General features: G+C 40.2%; 2 protein-coding genes across 3 annotated transcripts; both read right to left on the bottom strand.

Annotated features, from left to right (window-relative positions):
- Window positions 1-569: 569 nt before the first annotated feature.
- Window positions 570-7,688, bottom strand: LOC307027513 (thyroid receptor-interacting protein 11-like). Its single transcript, XM_079695781.1, has 4 exons — window positions 7,054-7,688; window positions 3,809-3,885; window positions 1,546-1,656; window positions 570-950 (listed from the first exon to the last, which is right to left on the bottom strand). The coding sequence occupies exons 1-4, from the start codon at window positions 7,190-7,192 to the stop codon at window positions 585-587; spliced, it is 693 nt and encodes a 230-aa protein (XP_079551907.1). The 5' UTR covers window positions 7,193-7,688; the 3' UTR covers window positions 570-584.
- A 1,096-nt stretch (window positions 7,689-8,784) lies between these two features.
- golga5 (golgin A5) lies at window positions 8,785-26,057 on the bottom strand. 2 transcript variants are annotated; one of them, XM_079695783.1, is made up of 13 exons: window positions 25,866-26,057; window positions 23,769-24,461; window positions 21,538-21,774; window positions 20,757-20,976; window positions 19,132-19,255; window positions 18,356-18,559; window positions 16,543-16,716; window positions 15,035-15,163; window positions 14,306-14,404; window positions 11,960-12,182; window positions 9,886-9,985; window positions 9,733-9,796; window positions 8,785-9,222 (listed from the first exon to the last, which is right to left on the bottom strand). In XM_079695783.1, exons 2-13 carry the CDS (start codon window positions 24,451-24,453, stop codon window positions 9,142-9,144), a joined length of 2,340 nt encoding a protein of 779 aa, XP_079551909.1. In that variant the 5' UTR covers window positions 24,454-24,461; window positions 25,866-26,057; the 3' UTR covers window positions 8,785-9,141. The 2 variants fall into 2 exon arrangements, with proteins under 2 accessions (XP_079551909.1, XP_079551910.1); XM_079695784.1 differs by having other exon boundaries at window positions 9,886-9,982.
- Between the last annotated feature and the right edge of the window lie 854 nt (window positions 26,058-26,911).

Genomic DNA, 26,911 nt, shown 5'->3' with positions numbered 1-26,911 from the left:
AAATAATGAGCTCTAACGAAGAGTGGGATTAAAGGAACAATAAATATGCTTTCCATGGTGTGTTTTTGTTGATATTTGGTTGTCTACCTATTGTTGTTTGTGAAGTGATCCTACTGACTGTATCTTTATTTGTTCTGTTTTTTGTTTTTGTCTTTGATGGGAATGTCTTCTCCTATATGTTATTGTTATGTCCATGTTTGTGTCTTTAGCCTGTACAAAATAAAAAATAAACTATTCCTGTGGCTGGATGAGCCAGTCCTGCTACATATTAAAAATCAGGGACTCCATTTGTCCAAGGGCCAACATTTATCCAATAGACCCTTTCGCGGGCCAGCGATTTTTATATATAGCCCAGGGGCAGGGAAGGCTACGCAGTATGCAGGCTACTGTCCCGCAGCTGCTGCCTCTCTGTTGGACTCTGTTGGGGGGGGGGGGGGTGTTGCTGCGGAGCGTATAAAGCAGACTCTTCACGCTAACGAAGAATAACTTCTTCTTCAGGGCAGTCTACTGTCCCGCAGCTGCTGCCTCTCTGTTGGACTCCAGTACTGTACATTACTCACGAGACGTTGTAAAAAACGCACGCACTAAACCCCTCCGCCAACGCCAAAGTCACCGTGCGGGCCGGATGAGAATGTCATGATTACCTGAGAGATGCTCCTCCAGTGAGTCACCTCGGACTCCAGACGCAGGACCTCATTGGACAGCCGGTTGATTTCCTGCTGAGACCACAGGACTTCACTGAGGTCCATCTCGTCGCCGTGGAAACCCGAGTGTGTCCCCGAGGGCCGCGACAGGAAGGAGGAAGCAGAGGAGGAGGAAGTGGTGGAGGAGGAAGTGGTGGAGACAGGAAGCATGGCGGGACCAACGGAGGAGGACTGAGACGACTTCTGCAGAGTCTGAAACTCTTCGTGGAGACCGCTTTGCCGAGCCTTCAGGTGACTGATCTCCACCTGGGAGACACAGAACATATTTTAGGGTTAGGGTCATAGAGAGGTGCAGGAGTGAGTCCTCCAACCTGGAAACGAGTCCTAGTTTGAGCTGGACTCAGGATTTTGCATGTGTTTTAGGTTGTTAGCCTGAAATAAGGTCTGTTTAAATGCTGCACTTAGTTTTTTGCACGTCTATTATTTCCATTTGAAGGTGCTTTTGTGCAGGTTAATATTAGGCTACACTTATATATTAAGTATTGTTGATATAGGAACATATTTATTAACAGCATTATAAGTATTTAATTTAATTGAAATGTAATCAGCCATGTGTGTGCACTATGGCGACCACAATCAAAACAAAACAAAATTCACGTCATCTTTTATAGGTTTAAATAAAGTAAAGTTAAATTTGATTAAATTATTTTATGCAGTCTTAAACGTCCACATATATTACACATTTATAGAGCAAACTACAATACTGAATTGTTTAAAAGGTCAATGCATCATGGGTCCTTTATTACTAGACATAGGGATATGATTCATTTCTCTTTTGAAGGATATATTTGAACAACAAGTATTCTCTAAATGCAATAATCAATATTTAAAATGTACATACATCTTTCTGCTGCAGGAGGGATCTGTACTCCGCAGACTGGCTTTTAATCTGGATCTCTGAAGCTTCCAGTTTCTCCTCCAGTTCCACATGAAGCGTTCGTAATCTTTCATGCTGCAACACAAAAAAAAAAGGGAGGAAGTCAGAAACACGGTTAGAAATGTAACATTATTTTTTTATCCGTTTAAAGCACATGTGTCAAACTCGAGGCCCGGGGGCCAAATCAGGCCCTTGGTGGATTTCATTTCGGCCCGCAGGATAATTTCTAATTCCTATTAGATCTGGCCCTCCGGTATATTGCACGCACACCTTCACTCCATCCTGAGGGTCTCCTCAGCTCAGAGCCTGAGCCCAAACATTGATGACCTTGCACCCAAGATGAGATGCCAAGTATCTGAACTAGCATCACAGAGCAGCACACTGAGTTTAATGGATGCTTCCTTCTGCACTTTCTCTCTCACGACAACAGGGCATGTTTGGTTTCTCTTTGAGGGAAATAGTTTTGTTGAAGCTGTTGTTGGCCTGTGGGAAAATGTAATCATAAGAAATGACTCTGGAGAAGCTGCAGATAGAGCCATAAGAAATGACTCTGGAGAAGCTGCAGATAGAGCCATAAGAAATGAATCAACTGATTATTTAATGTTTAATGTTGTTTTTATAGGCAATCATTGAAGCTTTGTTAGTTCCAGGTTTAATATGTGCAATAAGTTCATTTCAATAAGTTCTGCAATAAACATTGAACCAGTCCGGCCGTCGACTAGTACCCATTTTTTAATGTTGGCCCACTGTGTGTTTGAGTTTGACACCCCTGGTTTAAAGCAATGTGGTCAGAGCTTTACAGAGATTAAGGGTTAAAGGCCGCTGCAGCAGGATGAATGGTTTAAAAAAAAAAAATGATGTTAACCAACCTACAGACTAAGCCAGTGTTGGGCTATATTTCTGATTTTAACACATGTTATTAAAAATTGATACTGACATCACTATGGAACACTCGTACTTCAATTGGCTAGCACTCCAACACATTGTAATTGACTGGCTAAGAGGCGGGACATCTCTAAGCAGGTTGACCAATCACAACAGAGCCGGCCAGCTAACCAATCAGAGCAGACTGGGCTCTGGTTTCAGACAGAGGGTGAAAAGAGGTGCTGCAGCACAGACAGTATGAGAACAATAAAGAGATTTTTGAACATTAAAGCATGGAGACATGTCCCAGTAGAGACACTACATACTGATATACACCTGAACATCAGCAGGAGAGGACTCTTTAAAGTAGAGACACTACATACTGATATACACCTGAACATCAGCAGGAGAGGACTCTTTAAAGTAGAGACACTACATACTGATATACACCTGAACATCAGCAGGAGAGGACTCTTTAAAGTAGAGACACTACATAATGATATACACCTGAACATCAGCAGGAGAGGACTCTTTAAAGTAGAGACACTACATACTGATATACACCTGAACATCAGCAGGAGAGGACTCTTTAAAGTAGAGACACTACATACTGATATACACCTGAACATCAGCAGGAGAGGACTCTTTAAAGTAGAGACACTACATACTGATATACACCTGAACATCAGCAGGAGAGGACTCTTTAAAGTAGAGACACTACATACTGATATACACCTGAACATCAGCAGGAGAGGACTCTTTAAAGTAGAGACACTACATACTGATATACACCTGAACATCAGCAGGAGAGGACTCTTTAAAGTAGAGACAATACATACTGATATACACCTGAACATCAGCAGGAGGGGACTCTTTAAAGTAGAGACACTACATACTGATATACACCTGAACATCAGCAGGAGAGGACTCTTTAAAGTAGAGACACTACATACTGATATACACCTGAACATCAGCAGGAGAGGACTCTTTAAAGTAGAGACACTACATACAAATATGAACCTGAAAGTGAGCAGAATATAAAGCCCCTTTAAAATACAAAAATGTGAAATGACTGGTTATCTAGTGGCCAAGAGAAGGAGGTAATTATAGATGTTCCACACCGAGCATTCCTAGCTCTGACTTCAGGGGCCATTTATGTGAATTTTCCAGTGGAGAAACTAACTTCTCTGATTATTCCAACGTCACATGAATGCAGCGATGATACCAGTGAAAGTGGCTGGATAACTGGGATGGATCAATTGAGCAACTCATGTTATTAATTACAGCTGTGTTTTTTCCGTATATGGTCAGAAAAGGCGTATAGTTTCAGGTTTAGACTCTGAATAGAAATGAATAATCTCACCTCAGATTTCTGAGAGGTGAACGCAGCCTCGCTGTCGGCCAACTTGGAATTGGACATCTGCAGCTCTGTGGAAGCATCTGCAGTTACATGAGGAAAAAACATTGAGTAAATCACAATATAATATACATTAATTCACAGTAAACACAGGAAGCATGACACACACACACACACACACACACACACACACACACACACACAGTGACTAACACTGTATGTTAGTCACACACAGATCTGCTTTACATGACACACACACACACATATTTCCGTTATCAGAGTTATGTGAACTTCAAAGCTGTCATTCCTACACAAACTAAACCAACAGGCAGATCAAGTTTTAGTTCATGCCCCCTTTCTTAAAAATTTTTTTTACTAACTAAGTATTTAAGGCCTGGCATGCAGAACGCTGTGTACTCAGAAGTGATAAGAATTCATACTTTTGATTTTTGTGAGCGCTGTGAGTTGGAGATGTGGGTCAAAGTCCTCTATGCGTCAGCGTTTCATCACTCGTTGTGTGTTTGCTTCTCAGTGATGGAACTTTAGGGCATAATGGGCTTAAAGGAGGACTTTCAAAACCCCATAAGTGTTACCTTGGTTAAACTCACGAGACCAGACTAAGACCTAGACCTGGTGGAAACTAGAAGCTAATGACTTACAGTACTATTAAAATAAGAGTAGGAGGACCTTCTTTACTTAAAAAATATCTTTGTTTGAGGTGCCCTCAGGATAAGGATATATGTAAATACAAAGTACAAAGAGAACTCCTGGTGCTCTCTTTTGAAAAACCTAAAGGAAATGTAGTGTTAAAAGAGTCGTTTTGAGTGATTTCTTCATATAAGTAGTGGATTTAATCATGAACCCTGTGATCTGTGTTAGCATCAGGATGTTAGCTGCTCCACTGATGGTGAATGAGAGGTTCATCGCATCGACTGAGAATGTTTTTAGTGGTATTTTACATAAAGCTGCATCTCAAAAGGTATTTTTTATTACTGATTAATCTGCCAATTATTTTCTTAACTATCAAATATGAGGGGAAAAGTGTCAAATGTCAATCCTGGCTCTAAAATCTGAAGTGATGTGTTTAATTATAGGACTTATAACTTCTTACCGTACATTTTACATTCATATTTAATTTAATATGCACACTAAATGTAAATAATATCCCACTTTCATATTGTGTAATTTAGCCCATCAATAGTGTTTTAGTTGTCCGATAGAATGTGTACCTTCACGGTCAACTTTTATATTTTCACTATTTTAATTTTGTATTTTGAGATGTCTATATTGTATAATTGTTAGTTTTCTACTCTTTTTTTATTTGTGCAATGTTTGTTTTGCATGCTGTTGCAACCAAAACATTTCCCAATTTGGGATCAATAAAGTATATCTTATCTTTAATTTCTTGTTTTGTTTGCAAACCTTTAAAAGGCAAACAATAAACCTCCATATTTAAGACGCTGAAAACAGCATTTTCTGACATGTTTGCATTTGGGCTGAACGATTTGAATATCAACTCGCAAAGCCTGCGATTCTTTTAAAAATAAATTGTAAATGTTGTTCTTCTTGTGTGTCAGCCATCCACACCAATCAGAAGTGCTGTGCTCCACATGTACCAGCCATTGTTAACCAATCAGAAGTGGCCCATGATAGAAGGTGATAGACAGATTGATCCAATCACCTGCCAAGTATCTTTGAAAGTGCCTGCCCTTTCCAAAAGGCTTCCAATGGAGCTCTCCTAGATGGTTTGGTGAACCGTCTGAGTCAGGTTAGTAATGCTCCATCACATGTTTCTATCACAGGGTGAATCTTAAACTGAAGCTTGACTTTAAAGCAACCCAACGTAAGTTTCATGTAAGTTTAGATATTTCACTCGTAGCTCGTGCTGCGGGGGTGCTAGAGACGGGAGCACGTTGATTCGACCTTCCTAGCCGGAGATATGGCCGCATTTTACAATAAACTTCAGTTGGGTCGCTTAAAAACAAATATATTGCAATCGAATCGCAATATCTGTCAGAAAAATCGCAATTGGATTATTTCCCTAAATCGTGCCGCCCTAGTTTGCATTGAAAATGACACTACAAATGTATTGATTACCAAATGTTTGTCTGTCTGTCGTCTTATATATTTGTTAAATAATCTTTTCAGATATCTATTGACTCCCAGAAAACCCCTTAAACTCTAAGCTCTATAAATGGTGCCGTAATCTTCACTCTGGCGCCATCATCTATTCAAATAAAGACTTATTAAGGGAATAAATGTCTGATATATTAAGTTCAACCAGACAATGTGGGTTACATTCAAGTAAGTAAGTAAAACTTTATTTATATAGCACCCTTCTCAACACGAATGTGCTCTTTAGCCTTGAAGAAACACATAACTTTCCGATGCTACAGTGAGCTGCAGATGCTTAGTTTAGCACATCGGGAAACATTTTGTGTGCATCTTTTAAAAAGCACCTTTAGGGCATAGCTTGCTGACATTCTAATATGTGTGCACATTTATACAATGCTGAGATGATTCACAGTTGAACAGACATTCATTTTTCTATTTCACTGCAGATGAAACATTTTGGATGCAAAATTCAAACAAATGTTCTTGTCCTGAAAGATGTCTGACTTCATTTAGATTCAACAGCTTCTTAAGGGGAAATGTGTGAGCAAGAATACTTAAACACATCAGACAAACAAAGCAGCAGTGTGTACGCTAACCTATGACCCTTCATGAAGTCGGTTGCTTACCTCAGTACTCAGTCAATAAGTCTTTGGATAGCATATCACTTAACTGTCCACATCATTGTAATAAGTCAATAATTGAGGAACGTATTGTACTTTATATGACCCAGATCTGATTATAAACAGACTGGGATCTGGTTTCAGACACAGGGTGAAACGAGGTGCTGCACAGGAGAATAATAGAGAATAAAGTGTCTTTCTCTTTGTGTTTAAAGGTTTGTGGGTACATCCTTAATTTCTCTCATTTGTGCATCTGTCGCCTGGTTGTTTAGTGTCTTTTCCTTCTTGTAGGTAGCACTTGTATGTGTTTCCTTGTGGTTCATTGCACTGTATGTCCCCTTGGATGACAACGGCTGAAATGTAATGTATGTTTTTTTTATTGGAAGACAAGAGGCACACCCATGAGCTTCATACTAGGATCTTTAAATAAACAATAACAGGAGCTGCTCTCTTGCTCTGCTCCAGCTGAGAGTCTGATGATGTGGCCACCATATGAGATAACACACACTCACTCACCTCCTACTTCTTCCACCCCCTCCAGCAGCATGTCTTTAGTGAAGTTGGATATCTGCCCGGTGAACGAGGACAGGCTTCCTCCGACATTTCCCAGAGACTGCCCGAGGCCGGAGCCGATTCCCCCGAGCCACGATGACATGTTGACGGATACAAAACAAACCAAAACAAAGCCGGGCCGAGGAGGACTAGCAGGGGAGGGGGCTAGCTTAGCTCAAACTCCAGAGGTGATGCAGCCAATATAGTCATTAAGCTGAAATATAAACTCCACATCAGGTTGTTACTAACTTCAAAATCCACTTTAATCTTAAAACGAAGTCGCTTTTCAGGCTGACAGAAGATCCTTTAGCAACAGCTGATCTGGAGGAATTTGCTAAGCTAAGCTAAGCTAATCTAAGCGACGTTATGCCATTTAAACAGCTAATATGTTACTTTACAGATTTACGTTTAGTACCATCGTCTACGCTGAGTGTTAGCGGTGTTTTCAGAAGGTTTTAGAAGGTCTGACAACAATGCAAGGGGCAGAAAGTGCCACCTCAACTGCAGCCATATTTATCCGATCGGCTGCTGCTGTCAGGTTTGACGTGGACACAGGACACGGCCGAAGTGCATTGTGGGATTCTGGAGGACCAACAAATACTTCTTCTTCTTCGGTTTTTAAGGCGGTTGGCGCCTCCTGCTGGATTGACCAACAAATAACAAGGTGCGTTCAATAAGTCACGTAAAGCTAACGTGTATTCAAAAACAACACACGTTGACCAAGTCAAAGATATTTAAAAGGGATAAATAGTCAATTAAATAAATATACATACACATTCAAAAACGCTGTGCACTACAGTCGCAGTGGATAATTACAAATATACATATTTATTTAAGATTACAAATTGTATATTCGTCTAAATAGTGTTTTATCCCAAAAGACAACACTTGCTTATTTTGCAGAACACATATTGTATATTTCCTCCATGCAATATGATACACTCGTCTTGAATTATCCTTTTTATTTGGCTGGATTTAGTTTCATTATTAACTTTACATATATATTTAAAGCTGGAGTCCTGAAAGTTTCCCAGAGTTTCATAGCATTTATAATTTGGGTTTAAGACATATATTCTCTCTAAGACTCCCTTATATTTTCAGCAAGAAAACAAATGAATTTCCCAGATGTATAAAACATCCAACATCCAATTACAAAAAACGACTGTTACAGTAAATGGAATACAAATTAACAGGGGGGAATTTATAGGCATTATTCCAATACAGAAACATACAAAGGTGTAAAAAATAAAACCCTCTTTCTTTTCCTCCGTACCCAAATCTCTAAAAACGGGGCTACAACGGAGCTGATCCAGATTTGCGTCCGATATGATGTAATATCTGAAATTTAGGCGGGCTTTACACCCACGGCCCTATCAGAAACGTTGCTATCAGAAACAATGCCCGACTGTTTTGAACGTAATATGGTCGGTGTTTACATTAGCATCGCTAACACTCAGAGCTAACCTGTACTGGAGAGCATGTGTGTGAAGAAGCAGGAAATAAAAAGGAACTCACCTTATGGTATAACCAGCAAGAGAGAAAGCCTTTGAGCTCCATACTGTATTTTGAGCAAAACACTTCATAGACATGTTTTTTATATATTTGTATATATCTGAGACCTATTCTATTGCCTACAAATAGCATGATAGGTGACCTTTATTAAGTGATGTTGTAAAAAAGTGCCAGTCTGAGTCGTTTCTTCTAACTTGTTTATTAAAAGTTTTTTTTACATAGTGTTAAATACAATCTCTCAAGAGGCCAGAGGTCTGAAAGCAGATGAGCAGAAAAACAGATGGGAAATCACTTTTTTGATTTAATATCCTTTCAGAAGACCATCCACATAACACATAATCCTTCTGTAATGAATTATTTTAAAACTCAATGTCAGCTATCGATCTTCACTTGTAAAAAATAAAGAATAAATCGGAGGAAATGTCTTTTAATTCATAGCATTTCTGTGCAAAACAGGGAGAGGCAGGACCCAGAGCCCAAAATCCAGCAGCTTATACCATCCTCACAGCGAAGGGAGAATAACCAACTCTTAAAATCCTTTTATCTTCCATCAGGGTGGCTGGGGTGCATCTCTGGAGTGTACGTCAGGAGCACCACCATCACCCAGAGGTGCAGCAGCGCCTGGAAGAAGAAGGGAAATGCTGTCAAAGGGTTCATAACGATGGAAAAATGGTGTGGGCTGTACCAAATGCATTTAGTTTTAAAACATTGAGATAAGATAAGTGATCCAAAACTGGGAAATGTGTTCGTTATAGCAGCTTGTCAACAAGGCATCGTAAAAAATAACAAATATAGGACATTTTTTTAAATAAAAAGAAACCTGAACCAGATTAATTTGACTAAAGTTATTCATCGGATTAAATAAATATTTTATTTAATTAAATACACTTTATTTGATTCATTAATAGGGACAGGGCACTAATGAACATCAGTATAAATTACATGATGTAAAAATGCTTGAGTTAGCAAAAATGCCATAGACAGGAAAATAATCATCACATGTCACAATACTTAAGTAGAAATATATAATACACAAGACAAAGTAAATTGTTCTAAATGTGAAGTTATACGTGATCACAGTCCTGGTTTGCGTTTACTGGTATAGCCCAAAATATAGCATGTCATACTCACTATGTAGAGGATAACGAAAACTCTGGCCATAGGGTAACGCCTCAAGAAGATACCCAGTCTGATGCTGGAACAACAACATGTGTTCATTAATATCTGGGGATCATAACTCACATTTTAACTATGTAATTAAATATAATTAGAGTGAAGAGTTACCTGAACCGGTCGATGGAGCTCGCTGCTTTCCGTACTTTTCCGTAAACTCCGGGACTCTCCTGATCACTGAAGAGAACCGGGGCGTTTCTCTGACGAGCTGCTGAGATACAACACATGGGAAGAAAGTTACCGGCAACGTAACAACAAAACATGATGAATAATTAAACATAGTTTAAGGCAGGGGTGTCAAACTCAAGGCCCGGGGGCCAAATCCGGCCCGCGACTTCATTTTCTGCGGCCCCACAAGAACTCTGAAAGAATATAATGAGTTTAATTATACATGCCGATTTACAGAAGCACGTTGCCCATAAACTACATGTCCCACAATGCATCTCAAATATGAATTTTGCTCAAAATTTCAATTTTGTTTTTCCATTTTCACTTTTTTTCCAGAATCTGGCTTTTTAAAAAATAAATAAAAATCTTTGTGACTTTCTCACTGAAGAAACTTCCAATTATTTGCCCTAGACTTCTGCTTTCAGGCGTAGTTAATTATGAAGTTATCACCCTATCCGATAATAATCCAATGCAGAGTCAATAATGTAATATAATACATTATTTTATATATATTAAATATTTATTTTTATATAGTCTTGAAGTTACAACCGGCCCTTTGAGTGAAACCATAATGCTGATGTGGCCCGTGATGAAATTGAGTTTGACACGGCTGGTTTAAGGTAATAGGGAAATGAAAAGTGAATCCTAAAAGAGAAATAAATGCAAGAATTTGTAAGAAATAAAGAAAAACAAACAAACAAAGAGGAAGCTGTACCAACAGGGTGAATCAGATGTTGTTGTTCAGGAAAGTAAAAGACTTCAACACTGAATTGCGTAATTTTCTTTTCTTTCTTTTACTGTTCTTATATTATTACAGTTTAATGTCACAGGACTCGTTCATAAAATATATAAAAAAGGGCACAGTGTGGGGAAATTAAATTATAAATACAATATAAATCTGATAATAAATCCAGATTATTTATAGATATATTCATAAAACTCCCATAGATTCCAACATTTTCCTTTATTTCTGCAGAAATAAATCAATAAATTGTTGATTTATTCCTCAAATATTCTATAAATTTTTAAAGGATATCAAATACAGGTAAAGTGAAAGGCTTTTAACTTGATTATTTATTTATTATTGTGATGCTATAAACTATTTATAGTGTAAATTGGAATTATCCACATCTGTGCTCCCGGGTGTATCCGTGTTTTTCTTCTTGTATGTTCCTGCCTGTGTACATGACATAAACTGCTGCTCATAACCAATTTCCCCTTGCGAGATTAATAAAGTTGTTGATTGATTGATTGATTGATTGATTGATTGAGGTATACAAGTATTGAAAATGTAAAGTATTTTGCATTTTAAATATGAAACACTTGAAAGCGGAATTATGTCGCCATGTCATCATCTCCTTCTCCCCATACATCGAAAATAAAAGGCACAATTATCGAAAGGATATATGTAACACTTTCTTTTCCAACAAAAATGGTACCTGGATTTTATTCTAATTATATAATTAATGTTTAGTGTTACAACAATTGTCCATAAAATATATACAAATATATAAAGACAGGCACAGGGTGAGGAAATGAAATTATAATTATTGATTAAATCTTTCTGATTCATTGCTCCCAGTTTAGACATTTATATAAATAAATCCAGATTATTTTTATATAAACTAAGCACAAAAACTAAAGAAATGTGTGGAGGTGTGTGGTGCAGTGGGTTGTGCGTTGGTGTTCGGATCAGGGGGTCACAGGTTCAAACCCCACTGCAGTCAGCATGTCGTTGTGTCCCTGAGACACTTCACCCCAAATTGCTCCTGTGGGGATTGTCCACAGTATTGAGTATGTTAGTCACTTTGGATAAAACCATCTAACAAGTGACATGTAATGTGTTGTTGATGACTTCTTTGTTGTAACAATGCTTCTTGGCATTAAATCTTATACCGTTGGAAAGCCTGTTCATCCCCCTTTGAAATGGTGCAGCCCTGGAAATAAAGGCACTTATTCACCCTAAGATTATCAAAAAGAATATATGTAACACTTTCACATCGAACCAATATCCTACCTGGCCCCTCGAGGTTGCTCATGTTGATGGAGGCCCCCCCGCTGTGCCCCCCCTCCCGGCTCTTCAGCTGCGTCTCCAGCCGCTCCATCTGAAACACCAGAGCGCTCTTCTCCGTCCCCAGAGCCTCCAGCATGGTCTGCTTCTGGATGAGCGTCTCCGTCAGCTGGTGCAGACGGTTCTCCAGCTCCGTCTGGCTGCTGCTGCTCAGAGCCTTGTTGGTTAGCTGCAGGCCATCAGCAACATGGTGTTAACGCCTCTTGTTGTTAAATACCAACTAGTCAAAGTCAACTTTATCTCAAAATATGTTTGTACACACAGAAAGATCGAAATACTGTTTCCCACAGTCCCGAAGTTTAAAAAAACTCACACATTAAAATGTAAGAACACTCAATGATTACAAAAGAACACAAAATAAACGTTTACTTAAAGTAAGCAGGATATATATAAAAAAAGATGATACAAACATTTCCATAGCAACGTAAAAGTGACTGATGCTGGATTTTGTGTGTTTGTGTGTGTGTGTGTGTGTGTGTGTGTGTGTGTGTGTGTGTGTGTGTGTGTGTGTGTGTGTGTGTGTGTGTGTGTGTGTGTGTGTGTGTGTGTGTGTGTGTGTGTGTGTGTGTGTGTGTGTGTGTGTGTGTGTGTGTGTGTGTGTGTGTGTGTGTGTGTGTGTGTGTGTGTGTGTGTGTGTGTATATATATGCCGTTAAAAACTGTGCAATATATACCTGGCTGCTAAATCCTCAGAACTGCTACAGGGTGTGTATTTTTGTAAAATGTGTAACTCTTTTATTATAATTTTTTTTTTTAATCTTTAGTACTTTTTGTTATGCATGCTTCTTAGGTAACATGAAGCTGTCTTTGGCTCTTTTCTGCTGTTACATGTAAAGTCCCCCTCTGTGGGACTAATAAAGGTATTATTAGTTATTTCAGGCAACTCACGTGTTCTTAATATGTTTATTAGAAGCAGCATATAGTTGGGTTTGGCGTCTAGGCTCGGGCCTCATCACTCGACAGATTTACAAAGAACATTGAGTGATGATTAGATAACTATCCCCCGAGCCTACAGGTGGAAGCTGGGGTGGTGGTGGGGGGGCAGGCAGCACGTGAACGCATCAGCAATGTGACAGAGCAGCAGCAGTATAGCGAGGCAGAGGCAGGCAGACCTGGCAGCTTAAATAGAGCGGCAAGTTAAGGAGATGTGTTTGGTTGGTTGTAAGGGGGACGAGGTGCGTCACGTGTTAATGTATCATTGGTGCTCGAGTTGACTGCCTGAACTAGCTCGCAGGCCTCATTGAGGTTAGGTGATTAGTGGATCAACAACTATTTTGATAAGCAATGAAAGTCATTTGTCATTAAAAAACTGTCAGGCTCTCAATTATGGATATTTCTTGATTTTCTCAATTTCTTAAATCATATTTAAAGTGGACCTATCATGCTATATTTGAATAACATAGTGTAGGACCATACCTATATAAGGCATATTTATACTTTTTATTTTTCAAAATACCAAACAGATCATGCATTTTAGCCATTCATCATTTCGCTCAATGTAACACTGTCTTTGCATCATGGGCTGATTCTGTGAGAACAGCACCATCTACAGGCCTGGCATATGTACTACAGCGTCTCCAGCGCTTTCCAACGGCAATGTCCGTGGCTGTCTCCTCCTGATTGGTGGAGTTGGCCCAATAGCCGTAGCGCCACTTCTGTGACGTCATAGAAGTGTTCAAATCTGGATCAGTCTGTATCAGATCCGTTGCAGCCCCTTTTTAAGAGATTTGGGTATGGAGGAAAATAGAGAGGGTTGTGTTTTCTGACACTTGGTGAGTTCCCTGGAACACCGGGGACACATGTTCATGTAGAAAAGACGTAGACAAGTGCATTTTGCATGATAGGTCCCCTTTAAGTAAATATTTTTGCTTTTGACTGACGGACCATATAAAGACATCACCCTGGTTTTTCAGTTCATGTTTTGAGGCACTGGAATAGTCTGCTTAAGGATTTGAGAGCTGCTGGAAGTGTTTACATTAAAACTGAAATATCAATTCACTAATGTCGCTGATTAAGAGTGGTATTTAAGTTGTATAGTGCGGTTTTACTTTCCTGTGTATTGGTCTTTAACTGTCTTTTCTATTTTTTGAACGTGTCTGTCTTATCTCCAGCTTGTCAGTCTTCAGTGAAACTCTTTGAACTGCTCCAACCTGTATGAAAGTCTCTATAACAATAGTCTGACTGATTAATACATTGATTGCATCCCAATGTTCCACGCTGCCATATGTTGGCCAAAGAAGATGGACTGCTTTTACATCCACTGTATAATCATAATTTTTATGAAGCGACTGACCTGGTTCCTGAGTTTTTGGATCTCATCCTCTCTGTCTTTGATCCTGCTCTGCAGCGTGGCTTTGGCTCGATGCTGCTCTTCCTCCAGGTACTGCAGCTCCTTTAGATACACAAACACATCACACGTAAATAAATCAGCTTGATCAGGAGTTTCATGAAATATACAGTACCAGTCAACCTAGCTCTGCACAACACAACTGATGGTCTCAAACACATTCAGAAGGGAAGTATTCTCACAAATGGACTCGATTGACTGATTGTACACGTGTTCAATGAAAACCATTTCCAGGTGACGACATCATGAAGCTGAGAGAAGCCAAGACTGTGCAAAGCTGTCACCAAGGCAAGAGGGGGCTGCTTTGCCCCCCACCCCCTCTCAACCAACTTCCTCCTGACTGCTTTTCTGTTTTGTTTTGTTTGTCTACCCTCCCTCCCAAATGTAAAGCATCTTTGGGTTCAAGAAAAGCGGATAGAGATATAATTTATTATTATTATTATTACTTTGAAGAATCTAAAATAAAAATCATATTCTAGTTTGTTGAACACTTTTTTGTTAATTAGATAATTCCATATGTGTTCTTTCATAGTTGGGATATGTTCAGTATTAATCTACAATGTAGAAAATAATAAAAAATAAATAAAAACCTTTGAGTGAGAAGGTGTGTCCAGACTTTTGACTGGTTCTGTATATCTGAGACGGTTTGTAATGTTCTCTTTCTGTAGTTCTCACCTGTTTGTATCGCTCGGCCTCGGCCTCCGCCTCCCTCTTGGCTCTGCTCTGAAAGCTCTGCGACTCCTCCAGCTGCAGCTGCTGCTCCCGCCACGCGTCTGCCTCCGTCACCGCCTGGCTCTCCAGATCCTGAGGTCAAAGGAAACATGTCTCACTCAACAACATCTCAACTAAAGAGGTTATCATTTGCAGCCGGATTCAAACAATAAACTCCAACCAAAGCTGGACAGAAACGTATCCTTCTTAACTGTCAATGCTGCAAAGTCATACCTCCACTGAGTGATTCTATCCCACATTGAATACTGTTTTACGAACTGGTCGTTTGCTTGAGCCACAAACCTGGCACCAATAGAACAGCTGTACAAGAGAGCTATCCAGGTGTTTGACAGAAAGCCACATTCATACCACCACTCTACCATCCTTGATAAACACAATTTCCTGAGCTTTGCATGCATAACACGGCGCTAACAGTTCACGAGCGAGTGTGTGTGTCCCGTCCCCCGGCAGAGTTGTGTACAGGCCGACGGGTTATAATGGATTTTGACGGAAATGTTACGATCCTGTCGGTCAAAGCTAAAGCCCCTGTCACACTGTCCCGAAATTGATACCCGATGGACACACGATTAAGGAAATGTTCAAATTCGGCTCTGATCGTAACAACATCGGGCCATTCGTGAGGGCATCTTAAGCCATCGTACGACCGCCGGTGGAGTTTCTCAGGCTCCGGCAGCAACTTCGTGAGCGGTGGCAAAATCTTTGGCATCACAAAGCATTGCCGAAGGACCTTGTGAAGGTTCATTTTCGTGTTGACTTCGTGTGTCCATTTTTCCCTTCGTAAGGCATTCGTGAGGGCATCTTAAGCCATCGTATGACCGCCGGTGGAATTTATCAGGCTCCGGCAGCAACGGCAAAGTCTTTGGCATGCCAAAGATGGCTTAAGATGCCTTCACGAATGTCCCGATGTTGCTACGATCAGAGCCGAATTTGAACATTTCCTTTATCGTGTTTCCATCTGGTTGTTTTATTGCACAACAAAATTATGTAAACATATTATGTAAATAACCCAATTTGTGTTCTGTGAAACTAAAAAGTTTATAAAATATTATTTTGAAGGCGAGGAAATTGTTGTTGCTATGGAAACATGACGGAGAAAACTTAATATCTTCTACATATAAAGATGGATAAAGTAAAGAACAAAGTCTGAAAATATCAGTACAGTATCACAATACTTTAACATAATTGTTTTAGTTACTTTCGTTGCAGTTGTATTTCTTCAATGTAATGTAAATGTTGCCTTCGTGTGTGGTTCGGGGCCATCTTCGTGCGAAATTCACAATTCCATATTCGTGTGTCCATCGGGTGTCAATTTCGGGACAGTGTGACAGGGGCTTAACGGGCAGTGAGAAAGTCTAACGCAAACCTCTGATGTCAGCACTGTTCACCTCTAAAGTCTTTCTTCTGTTATTGAGAGAACCCTACGAACAGGAAGTGCCTTCAAAGCGTCTCACCTGGATCTCTATCCGCAGCGTGTGCAGCTGCCCCTGAAGCTTCTGGATTTCCTCTTTCTGCATCTCCCTCTCGTGCTTCAGGTCCTCCAGCTCCAGAGCCGCCGCCCCCCCGCCGCCGTCCAGCGAGTCCAGGCCGGAGCCCTCCTTCAGGCTGCTGATCAGCTTCTCTTTGGACTGCAGGGGCATTCAAAACATCAGCAACAACACTCTGGTACGTCACTTGCATTCTCTCTCCATCATTATTATTTTTGGCCATCTTTATTACATCGTTATTGTTTTGAGCCCTGGAGTGGTACTCTGTCACTGGTTGTCTAATACTTGAAACATATTAAGGATTGTATTGATACAGCTTGAAAAACTGAAAATGAGAATGTGACTGAAAGATATATTGTACTGTATTATTGTCTGGAACTAAAACAATTACGTTCCAACACAACAACAGAGCAAGCTTGTCAACAACAACAAAACAAATAGAATCTCAAAAGGATAAAAACATGCAATCCTGGAAAAAGCTTTAAATCTGGATATGAAATAAATACATTCAGAAATCAGAATTTCCCCTCATGTGTCCCGCAACGGGAACATGTATATTATTACAACAGCAGAAGTATAGTGAAGAGAAGAGACTTTAATATTTTTTAAAAATAACACGGTATGCACACGTTATTGATCATAAAAAACACAATAAGTAAACAAACAAACAGCAGATGAGTGCAACATCGTAAAAAAGAGCAGTATATATATATTTCTTTAAAGGGACCATATAAAATAAAAGAGGTAGCTGGTACTGTTTGCCAATTGTAAATAAATTGAGAAAAAAATATTGCACGAGGGTGTGTGTGTGTGTGTGTGTGTGTGTGTGTGTGTGTGTGTGTGTGTGTTGTTTTTTTTATTTTTTTTATTTTATTTCTGCTTGTCTGTATTATTGTTATTATTTTTAGCTTACATATGTATTCTGCATTTCGTATTTTTTGTAAGTAATTGCTGTCAAATTTTTCTTTTTCTTATCTACTTCTAGTAATTTTATTTATTTTTTAAAGAAAAATGTGCTTTTGGTTGTACATGTTGTTGGAGCAAACATAAAACAGTGGTGGTGGCTTAAAGGCCACCTCTGCTCCGCGCCGTCCGTTAGATGAGCCTGGTCACATTAATAAGAAGAAGGAGTTCAAAACACCGGCATAAAAGATATAACAATAATCTGATTGATTTTAATGGTAAAGAAAACCCATACAAGTTACAGAGTACTCCGGACTTCCAGTTCTACTGCCGTGCGACACAGGTATCGGGACCAGCCAGTCAGAAACAGGAAGCCCCGTGGATGGATAAACATCAGTATACATAGACAGATTTGGAGGCAGTCGATTTCACTCCTAAGCGAATCAGAGTTCTGGGAAAAATGTATTTTACTTCTGAACAGAGCGTGAGAGCTTTGGAACTACCCAAGGACAGAGTCAATCTACTATCTTGCACCTTAATTCACTCCTTTACTTTCCAAAGGAATATTTCACACAAACTATTCTTTCCCAGACAATCAAACATTGTACACAGATATATTGGTGCCCAGAAAGGACCTTGAAAAGAATATGTGTGTGTGCTGAAAAGAATATGTGTGTGTGATGGTATCTAGGTCAGTGAGTGTGAGTGAGAAGGTTATATAGGATTACTTCAAAACAGTTCAAAATAATACATGTTTACTTTAAACATTTTAGAACAAACAAATTAACTTTAATCTTTAATGTGTATTAATCAATAAAGATGTGATCACAAAAAAAAAACTCTATGTGTAAATGAGATCTAAGGCCGTCAGTGTTACCTGTAGGATGCGTGCAGCTTTGTGCTTGTAGTCCTGGAGCTCCATCTTTGCGCCCTCGGCTGCAGCCTTGTTGCTCTTCAGCTGCGTCTGCATGTCTTCCACTCGCAGCCGTTCCTCCGCCGCTCGCCGCTCCGCTGCCGTCACCGTCTCCGCCAGCGTCTGCCGCTCAGACTCCACTTTAGAGAGGCGGCCGGCGAACTCACCCTGCCACACACACACACACACACACACACACACACACACACACACACACACACACACACACACACACACACACACACACACACACACACACACACACACACACACACACACACACACACACACACACACACACACACACAGAGAGTTAAGAAGTAGAATAGTTGTTTAGGGAAATAAGAAAGAATGTAGTTTTGAGTTTATTTTTAGGAATTTAGGGCTGATAAATTAATCAGTTTTTTTTATCGCAAATAAAGACCAGTGCAATAACCAAAATCCAGGAGGCATTCTCAGGATATCCCAGCCTACAAACTATTCCACAGACTAAAGATAATAATAATTGTGGTTAAGGTCCTCGCAGAAAATTACACCATAATCATTTTAATACAATTTATTTTAAGAAAACAAGAACTATGAAGCAAAACGATTATAATTTCATAATTATCAGTCAAAATAATTGCAATTCGATATTTTTTTCCAAATCGTTCATCCCTAGTTCATGTATGTAAAGTAAACGTGAATACATGTCACACAGATATGTTATGTGATATAAATATGAGAGGCATCCTGTGCACCTGCATCTGTCTGTAGCTGTCCTGCTCCCTCCGGGCGGACAGCTCCGCGTCGCGCAGCCTCTCCTGGATCGTCTCCAGAGCCTGAGACTGCACGCTGCTGCCCTCCGAGTGGTCCAGCACGATCCTGAGGAACAGAGGAGGAGATGTAACATCTGAAGCCGTTAAAGGTCCCCTGTTATTCTGTCTTTCATCAATATATTACTGGTCTCAGATATATACAGAACATGTCTCTGAAGTGATTGGCTCCAAACACCAAACAGATCATTGCAGCATTACCCATAATCCCCTCTGTTTCAGCCCTGTTTCCAAAGTGCTGATTCTCTGTCTGTTACTTTAGATGAAAATAAGGAGCCCCTCCCCACGCCCCTCTGAGAGAGATTTGGTTAAAAAGAACACAATGGTGCTCTAGAGGAGATTCAGGTGATAAGGGGGGGGGGGGGGGGGTTACCTTGGTTGCTGATTGGCTAATGGTTACACAAGACAAAACATCGTTATGACATCATAAAGTGGCCAGAATCTGATCAGCTCATTTTCAGACAGGTTTTTATAGAAATGGATCAAAAAGAGAGAGAATCTTTTTTCCTGAAACTTTCAGAGTCTCTTTCCACAGAGGGGACACATGTTGATGTAGAAGAGACATGAAGAAGAGGGGACACATGTTGATGTAGAAGAGACATGAAGAAGAGGGGACACATGTTGATGTAGAAGAGACATGAAGAAGAGGGGACACATGTTGATGTAGAAGAGACATGAAGAAGAGGGGACACATGTTGATGTAGAAGAGACATGAAGAAGAGGGGACACGTGTTGATGTAGAAGAGACATGAAGAAGAGGGGACACATGTTGATGTAGAAGAGACATGAAGAAGAGGGGACACATGTTGATGTAGAAGAGACATGAAGAAGAGGGGACACATGTTGATGTAGAAGAGACATGAAGAAGAGGGGATACATGGTGATGTAGAAGAGACATGAAAAAGAGGGGACACATGTTGATGTAGAAGAGACATGGAGAAGAGGGGACACATGTTGATGTAGAAGAGACATGGAGAAGAGGGGACACATGTTGATGTAGAAGAGACATGAAGAAGAGGGGACACATGTTGATGTAGAAGAGACATGAAAAAGAGGGGACACATGTTGATGTAGAAGAGACATGGAGAAGAGGGGACACATGTTGATGTAGAAGAGACATGAAGAAGAGGGGACACATGTTGATGTAGAAGAGACATGGAGAAGAGGGGACACATGTTGATGTAGAAGAGACATGAAGAAGAGGGGACACATGTTGATGTAGAAGAGACATGAAGAAGAGGGGACACATGTTGATGTAGAAGAGACATGAAGAAGAGGGGACACATGTTGATGTAGAAGAGACATGAAGAAGAGGGGACACATGTTGATGTAGAAGAGACATGGAGAAGAGGGGACACATGTTGATGTAGAAGAGACATGAAGAAGAGGGGACACATGTTGATGTAGAAGAGACATGAAGAAGAGGGGACACGTGTTGATGTAGAAGAGACATGAAGAAGAGGGGACACATGTTGATGTAGAAGAGACATGAAGAAGTGGATTTTGCATTATAGGTGACCTTTACTATGAAGGAAAAGGTGGAGACAAACCTCGAGCGCTCCTTCTGCGCCTCCTCCAGAGCGGCGCTGCGGGACTTCAGCATCTGATCGGCTTCGTCGAGGCGGACCTTCAGGACGGCCAGCTGAGCGTCTTTAGCAGAAAGCGATTCTGTGAGGTCATCAACCTTCGACCGGAGATCTCGTGACATCCTGTCGCTCTGAGACTGCTCCGAGTTCCTCCGGTCGGCACGGAGACGAGCGTGGTTCAACTCTGTGTGAGAGGAGCAAATAGAGTAAACCTTTATGGGTCAGAATATTTCCTGATATCTCAGTAAATTGATTTTTTTCCGAATTGTTCCTTTTTTCAGAACATTCACCTTTTTTAAGAATTGTTTAAGAATTTTGACTTGTTTTCCTGAGAATATTGATTTATTTTTTCTCCAGAATTCCGATTTTTTTTTTACGAATGTTGACTTTTCCTAAGAATTTGACTTTTTTCAGAATTTTATTTTTTTTAGGAATTTTCACTTTTCCTAAGAATTCCAATTTTTTTTTCAGAACTTTCACTTTAATCTTAATTTTTACTTTTTCTAAGGATTTGACTTTTTTTCTCAGTTTATTTCTTCTTTTTTTTTTTTTTTACTTCTCAGAATGTTAACCTTTTTTCTCAGAATTCTTAAAAAAAAAAAAGTTATCTATTTATTTTCTTATTTTCACAATGTATTTCCTCTTATTGTGCTTATGTATGCACAATATACACAAAAGCAAATTCCTTGTATGTGTGAACCTGCTCAGATTCTGGTTCTGGTTCCTGTTTGCTCTCGTCTCTCACCGTCCTGCAGGTCTTTGGCCCTCTGGATGACTGAAACCATCTCCTGGTTGAGGGAGGAAACCTCGCTCCGCAGCAGCTGGTTCTCCAGACGCAGGCTGGAAAGGATGTGGCTCTGAGGCTCCTCTGTGGGGGGGGCAGCAGCAGCAGCAGGAGGAAGAGGAAGAGGAGGAAGAGGAGGATCCTGTCTGATGGACTCCTGAGGGACAGCCAAGCCGGAGTCTGAGCTCTCAGGTGTGTCTGTGGTTGAAGGGCGGGGCGAAGACAGAACAAACACAGGAATTATTCAGATATTATTACCTGTAAGTTTGTGCAATACAACTGCTAACATGTCATAGGTATTTTTTGGGTTGATTTTCTTAATTTGTATCTCTTTAGCTGTGTTTATGTAGGCACCAGCCAGTTTCTGATTCACATTCTCATATTCTGCTATTTAAACTTTATTTATTCCTTACAATTCATTTACACTTTGTTAACGGCTCCTTCAATACTTTTGTACGCCCACTTTAAAAAAAAGCTTTCTTCTTACTTTTGATCTCGGTGCACTTGTTTCTTTCAACTTTTATTTTATATGTACAATAGTTGTTCTCTGCTTTGAACCCATCCTAGTACCATGAGTCTAGTCTCCTGGTACTAGGATGGGTTAAAAGCAGAGAACAAATGTCACTGGGTCACATCTCTTATTTTTCATTTCCTCGCTCCTCGGGCTCGGTATCACCGGAAGCTGATTTATCTGTGCTATCTTGAGTACCGTCTAGGGCTGCCCGATTAATCGTATTTTAATCGCGATTACGATTATGGCTTGCAACGATTACGAAAACAACGTAATCGAAATAAAACGATTATTTTTGTATTATTACTTTTTTTTTTTTTTTTTTTTTTAAATACTTTTTTTTTTTCAGTTGAATTATACTTTAAGTTCAGGGTAATCAACTGTTAAAAACATACTGTTAAAAAAAAAATTCTCCAATAAATGGATGTTTTCAAAATCAATGAATAATCGCATTTAATAATCATAATTACAATTATTGACCCAAATAATCGAGATTATGATTTTTGCCATAAACGAGCAGCCCTAGTACCGTCCCAGTGGTCTTATTTTTGCCGGAGGATCGAGGAGTGATAACGGAGGAGCGATAATCGAGGAACTACCAGACCGTCCTCCGGTGAAATCCTCAGACACTCGTCCCGCCCCCTTACTGTGTATCGCTCACTGATTGGACGATGCAGTGCATGCACTGATCTGGCTGCTGTCAGACGATCAGCTGTGCGGCGTCATCACAAACGGACGTCGCTTCACGTGACGCTCCGGAGGAAACGACGTCCCATTACTCTTAAAACTAATTTCCCTGCTTCTCGTGGTTTCCTTGCGTCTCTCCATGCTTCCCTGGTGGGAGGGACTAGACGCAGGGAAACCACGCAAGTGAGGGACTCAAGGAATCCATTTAACCGAAGTGAGATGCAGCTACTGTGTGTGCTGTGTGCTCTGCATGTGAGACCATTAAAGAGGGTTTCATCCCTCCCATTCTATTCTACTCTTTCTACTTTACTCTGCACTTAACCGTTGCTGCTGTAACGCCCTGGACGAATACAGGCTTTCTGATTGTGAAGACTCTTTGGATTGTTACAGATAGACAATAATTAAGAGAGAAGGCTACTAATGATTACAAATAAATCGCAGCCGAATAAACAGATCATCAACTAGGTGTGTATTTTCCAAAGAGTTGTATTCCCCTATAACCAGAGTACAATTCTATATCATTGTTTGTTTTTTGGGTTTGTTTTTTCTTTATGTAAATTGAGGCCATGAAACCGTGTGACCGATCCTGCTCTGCTAAAGATGTTTGAATTTGTAAATTGTTTTCTACTCTTTTATCTATAAGGAACTAGGGCTGCTCGATTATGGCAAAAATCATAATCTCGATTATTTGGGTCAATAATTGTAATTGCGATTATTAAATGCGATTATTCATTGACTTTGAAAACATCCATTTATTGGAGAATTTTTTTTTAACATTATGTTTTTAACAGTTGATTACCCTGAACTTTAAGTATAACTCAACTGAAAAACCAAAAAAAAAAATTATTAAAAGAAATTGTAATAATAAAAAAATTAACGTTTTATTTTGATTACGTTGTTTTCGTAATCGTTGCAAGCCATAATCGTAATTGCGTTTAAAATACGATTAATTGAGCAGCCCTACACTTTAATACCTCGGGCCCTGTGATCGTACCTTGGCTTAATTCTTTAGCAGAGCCTTCGTCTGATGTCTTGATGCTGTGAGCGGACAGTGAGCTCATGCTGGACGCCCGGGATACGCCCCTGGTGGAGGGGGGTGTAGACGGGGCCGAGGGGAGGGAGAAAGGGGTGGAGGAGGGAGGAGGAGGAGGCGTGGAGCTCTGGGGCTCTGTAACAGGAACCACCGCCTTCACAAGTTCTCTTCTTGAATCCCTCCTGCCGCTCTCCGGAGGGTCGGAGCTGTTCAGGAAGTCAAACAGCATGTCGTCGTCCACGTCCTGCTCGCTCTTTTTGCGCCTCACAAACCCAGAGGAGGTCTTGGTGGAGGCGGACGCGGAGGTGGAGGCGGACGCGGAGGGGGAGGCGCTGCTTCCAGAACCAGAGAGGACACTGGATGTGTTCGCAGCACCGAGCAGCGTTGATCCGGATCTCTTAATGTTTGCAGCTGCAGCGGAGACGAAGCTGTGTGAATCCTCAGTGGATGGATATGCATGATGAGCTGCAGGTGCATGGCTCTTGAAACCTGCAGGGTTGAATTCAGGTTTGACGGGTGATTCTTCTTCGTAGGAGGAAAAGGAGGACGCTTTCTCCTGGTTTATGGTCAGAGCAGTGGCAGCTCCCTGGTCCACTTTGTTCAGGAAGTCCTCAGCTTTCCCGGCAAAATCGGTAAACCAAGACATTTTGTTTCCTAACGGAAGAAACACAAGAGCTCAATTAGAGGATGCAGTGTTTCCCATACATTGATTTTTACAATTAAATATTGTCCGCCACAAATGGATCTCATAAATAAAAAAAATATATTATTTTATTTTTTTGTAGTCTAATGGCTATTGAGGTGGGCTGATGATCGGAAGGTTGCGAGTTCAAATCCTGCCTGGAACACCAGTACTAGTGTGCCCTTGAGTAAGGCACTTAGCTCTCGGTTACTCCAGGGAGAATGTCCCTGTAATTGGTCATTGTAAGTCGCTTTGGAATGAGGCGTCTGCGAAATGCCTGAATTGTAAATTGTAAATTATATTTTTGGGAGAATGAATCCCACGGATCCTCAACTCTGGTGTGTTTCACTCATTAACAACACAACACAGAGCAACAAAATCGTTGGCTACAGCAGCCATGAACTCGCATGTATTATCTTATTTGAGGGGGGGGGGGGTGGATGCATGGACCACCCGAATAGGTTAAGGGGCCTTTGGCTTTTCTTGCCGGGGGGGGGGGGGGGGGTTATCTAATTCTGTGGGAAACACTGGGATGACATCAGCCTTTTCTGCTGACTGAGTCCAAAACTATAAGGATATCAGAATCAGAATACTTTGTCCCATGGGGAATAGGATTACGCAAAAAATGCTCGACTTTTGAATAAAATAAATATATATACACATAAGAACTTAAAATGAAAGTGTGCACATTTCACTAAAATCTAAACAATAAATATGTAAAAATGTGCATATAATAATATATAATGTGGTGTATTAGAATTTCTAAATATCTAAAAAAAAAATCATTGCACAAAGTGTTCAATTGAATACAGTCATATCCAAGTGGTATCAGTATTGCACAGTTAAATAATTGCAAAGGTGATATGGCCTAAGTATTGCCCCTAATGCACATTATTATTGTTTGAGAGGATTTTAGCTGCTGATGCACATACTCACTAAACCCTTGCACACAAATCTGAATGCATTGATTTCAAGTACATCATCAGATATATAAGATCTAAGTCGGCGAAATCAACATATTGATCGAGTGAAACGTACATTGGACATTTCACCTCCAGAAAAAAGACATTACTCATTAAAAAAAAAAAAAAAATTATTCTTAGGGATAATATTGACATGGGAAACATAGATCCCGTGCATCATCATTTCTGCAGAGCTAGCATGCGAACTCAAACGAGCTAAAGCTAAAAGGTTGGTTATTAGAACAACATAGTATTTTATCAGGTGCAATAACTAACACACATATGAGTTAATAAAGGAATCATCAGCTGTTGGGTTATATGTTGTCACAAAGTAAACAGTTGCAGGATTAACTGGAACCATGCTAATGCTAACAGGCTAGCTGGTTATTAAAGGGAAAGAGGCTGAAATCAAACCGTTTGAAGAGAGGTCCAAATGTCCAAAGCGTCTCAGCTAAAGCCGGGGTTTAACTGGAGGACATGAAGCAGAGACACCGTGGAGATAAACCGGGTAAACAGAAACAAATGTCATTATCTGTCAGGGAGGATCTCCTTCTCAATACGTGGAGCAGGAAGAGCAGCGAGGACCCCACAACAGAGCGACCGAGAAGACGCCTGATCAGAAATCCGCTTGTTTTGTTTTCTATACTCATGATTAAATAAAAACAATGTTTGCTCTTGTATTTTTGATTCCGATTTCTCCTATAAAATATAAGATGTGTTCCTTTTTAGCATAACATTTCACCTTTACTAAAGAAAAAACAAAGAAGTTAACAGTGATAGACTGACAGGCAGGGCCGTTTCTAGCTTTTTGGGGGCCCTATGCAAGATGCTGTTTGGGGGCCCTAGTCTTTACAGTTTTTTAAAGCTCACATGTCATGGCCATTTCCACTGATCATAATTCCATTCTTGAGGTATACTAAAATAGAAAAATACTGTGCAATTTTCCTAACTCACATTGGTTTCGCATACAGCATCTCTGTAAAGTATGTGTATTCAGCAGTATCTGTAATAAGGTACAGGTACATTTAATTTAATAAGAAAAACAAACTTAATTTAAACAGTAAAATGCACAAAAAGGGTTTTTGATTACATAAATTAGATGTAATGAAATGGTTAATTTAATTCTATGCTACCTTCTTAAAATAACAACCACCTTTCAATCAGGAGAGACGGTTTGGATGTAAGAATACATATTTATTGCCAGGAATATACAAATGAATGTAATGGGGTTTTGGCGATTAGGCCCCGTTGTGCAGGAGTATCATTCGGGAGGGGAGAACCGATCCAATGAAACCCCCCCGGGTTCTAGACCCTGGTGGTGGTGAATGGATAGTTGTGTTCGGTCTGAAGGGGAGGGGCTTAGCTTGACCCTGGTGGTGGTGAATGGATGATTGGGTTCGGTCTGAAGGGGAGGGGCTTAGCTTGACCCTGGTGGTGGTGAATAGATGGTTGGGGTCGGT

The sequence above is a fragment of the Notothenia rossii genome (assembly GCF_949606895.1).
Source record: "Notothenia rossii genome assembly, contig: scaffold_337, whole genome shotgun sequence".
In the NCBI taxonomy this organism is placed as follows: domain Eukaryota; kingdom Metazoa; phylum Chordata; class Actinopteri; order Perciformes; family Nototheniidae; genus Notothenia; species Notothenia rossii.
The sequence above is the reverse complement of the archived record's forward strand: the minus strand, read 5'-3'. Positions and strand labels throughout refer to the sequence as shown.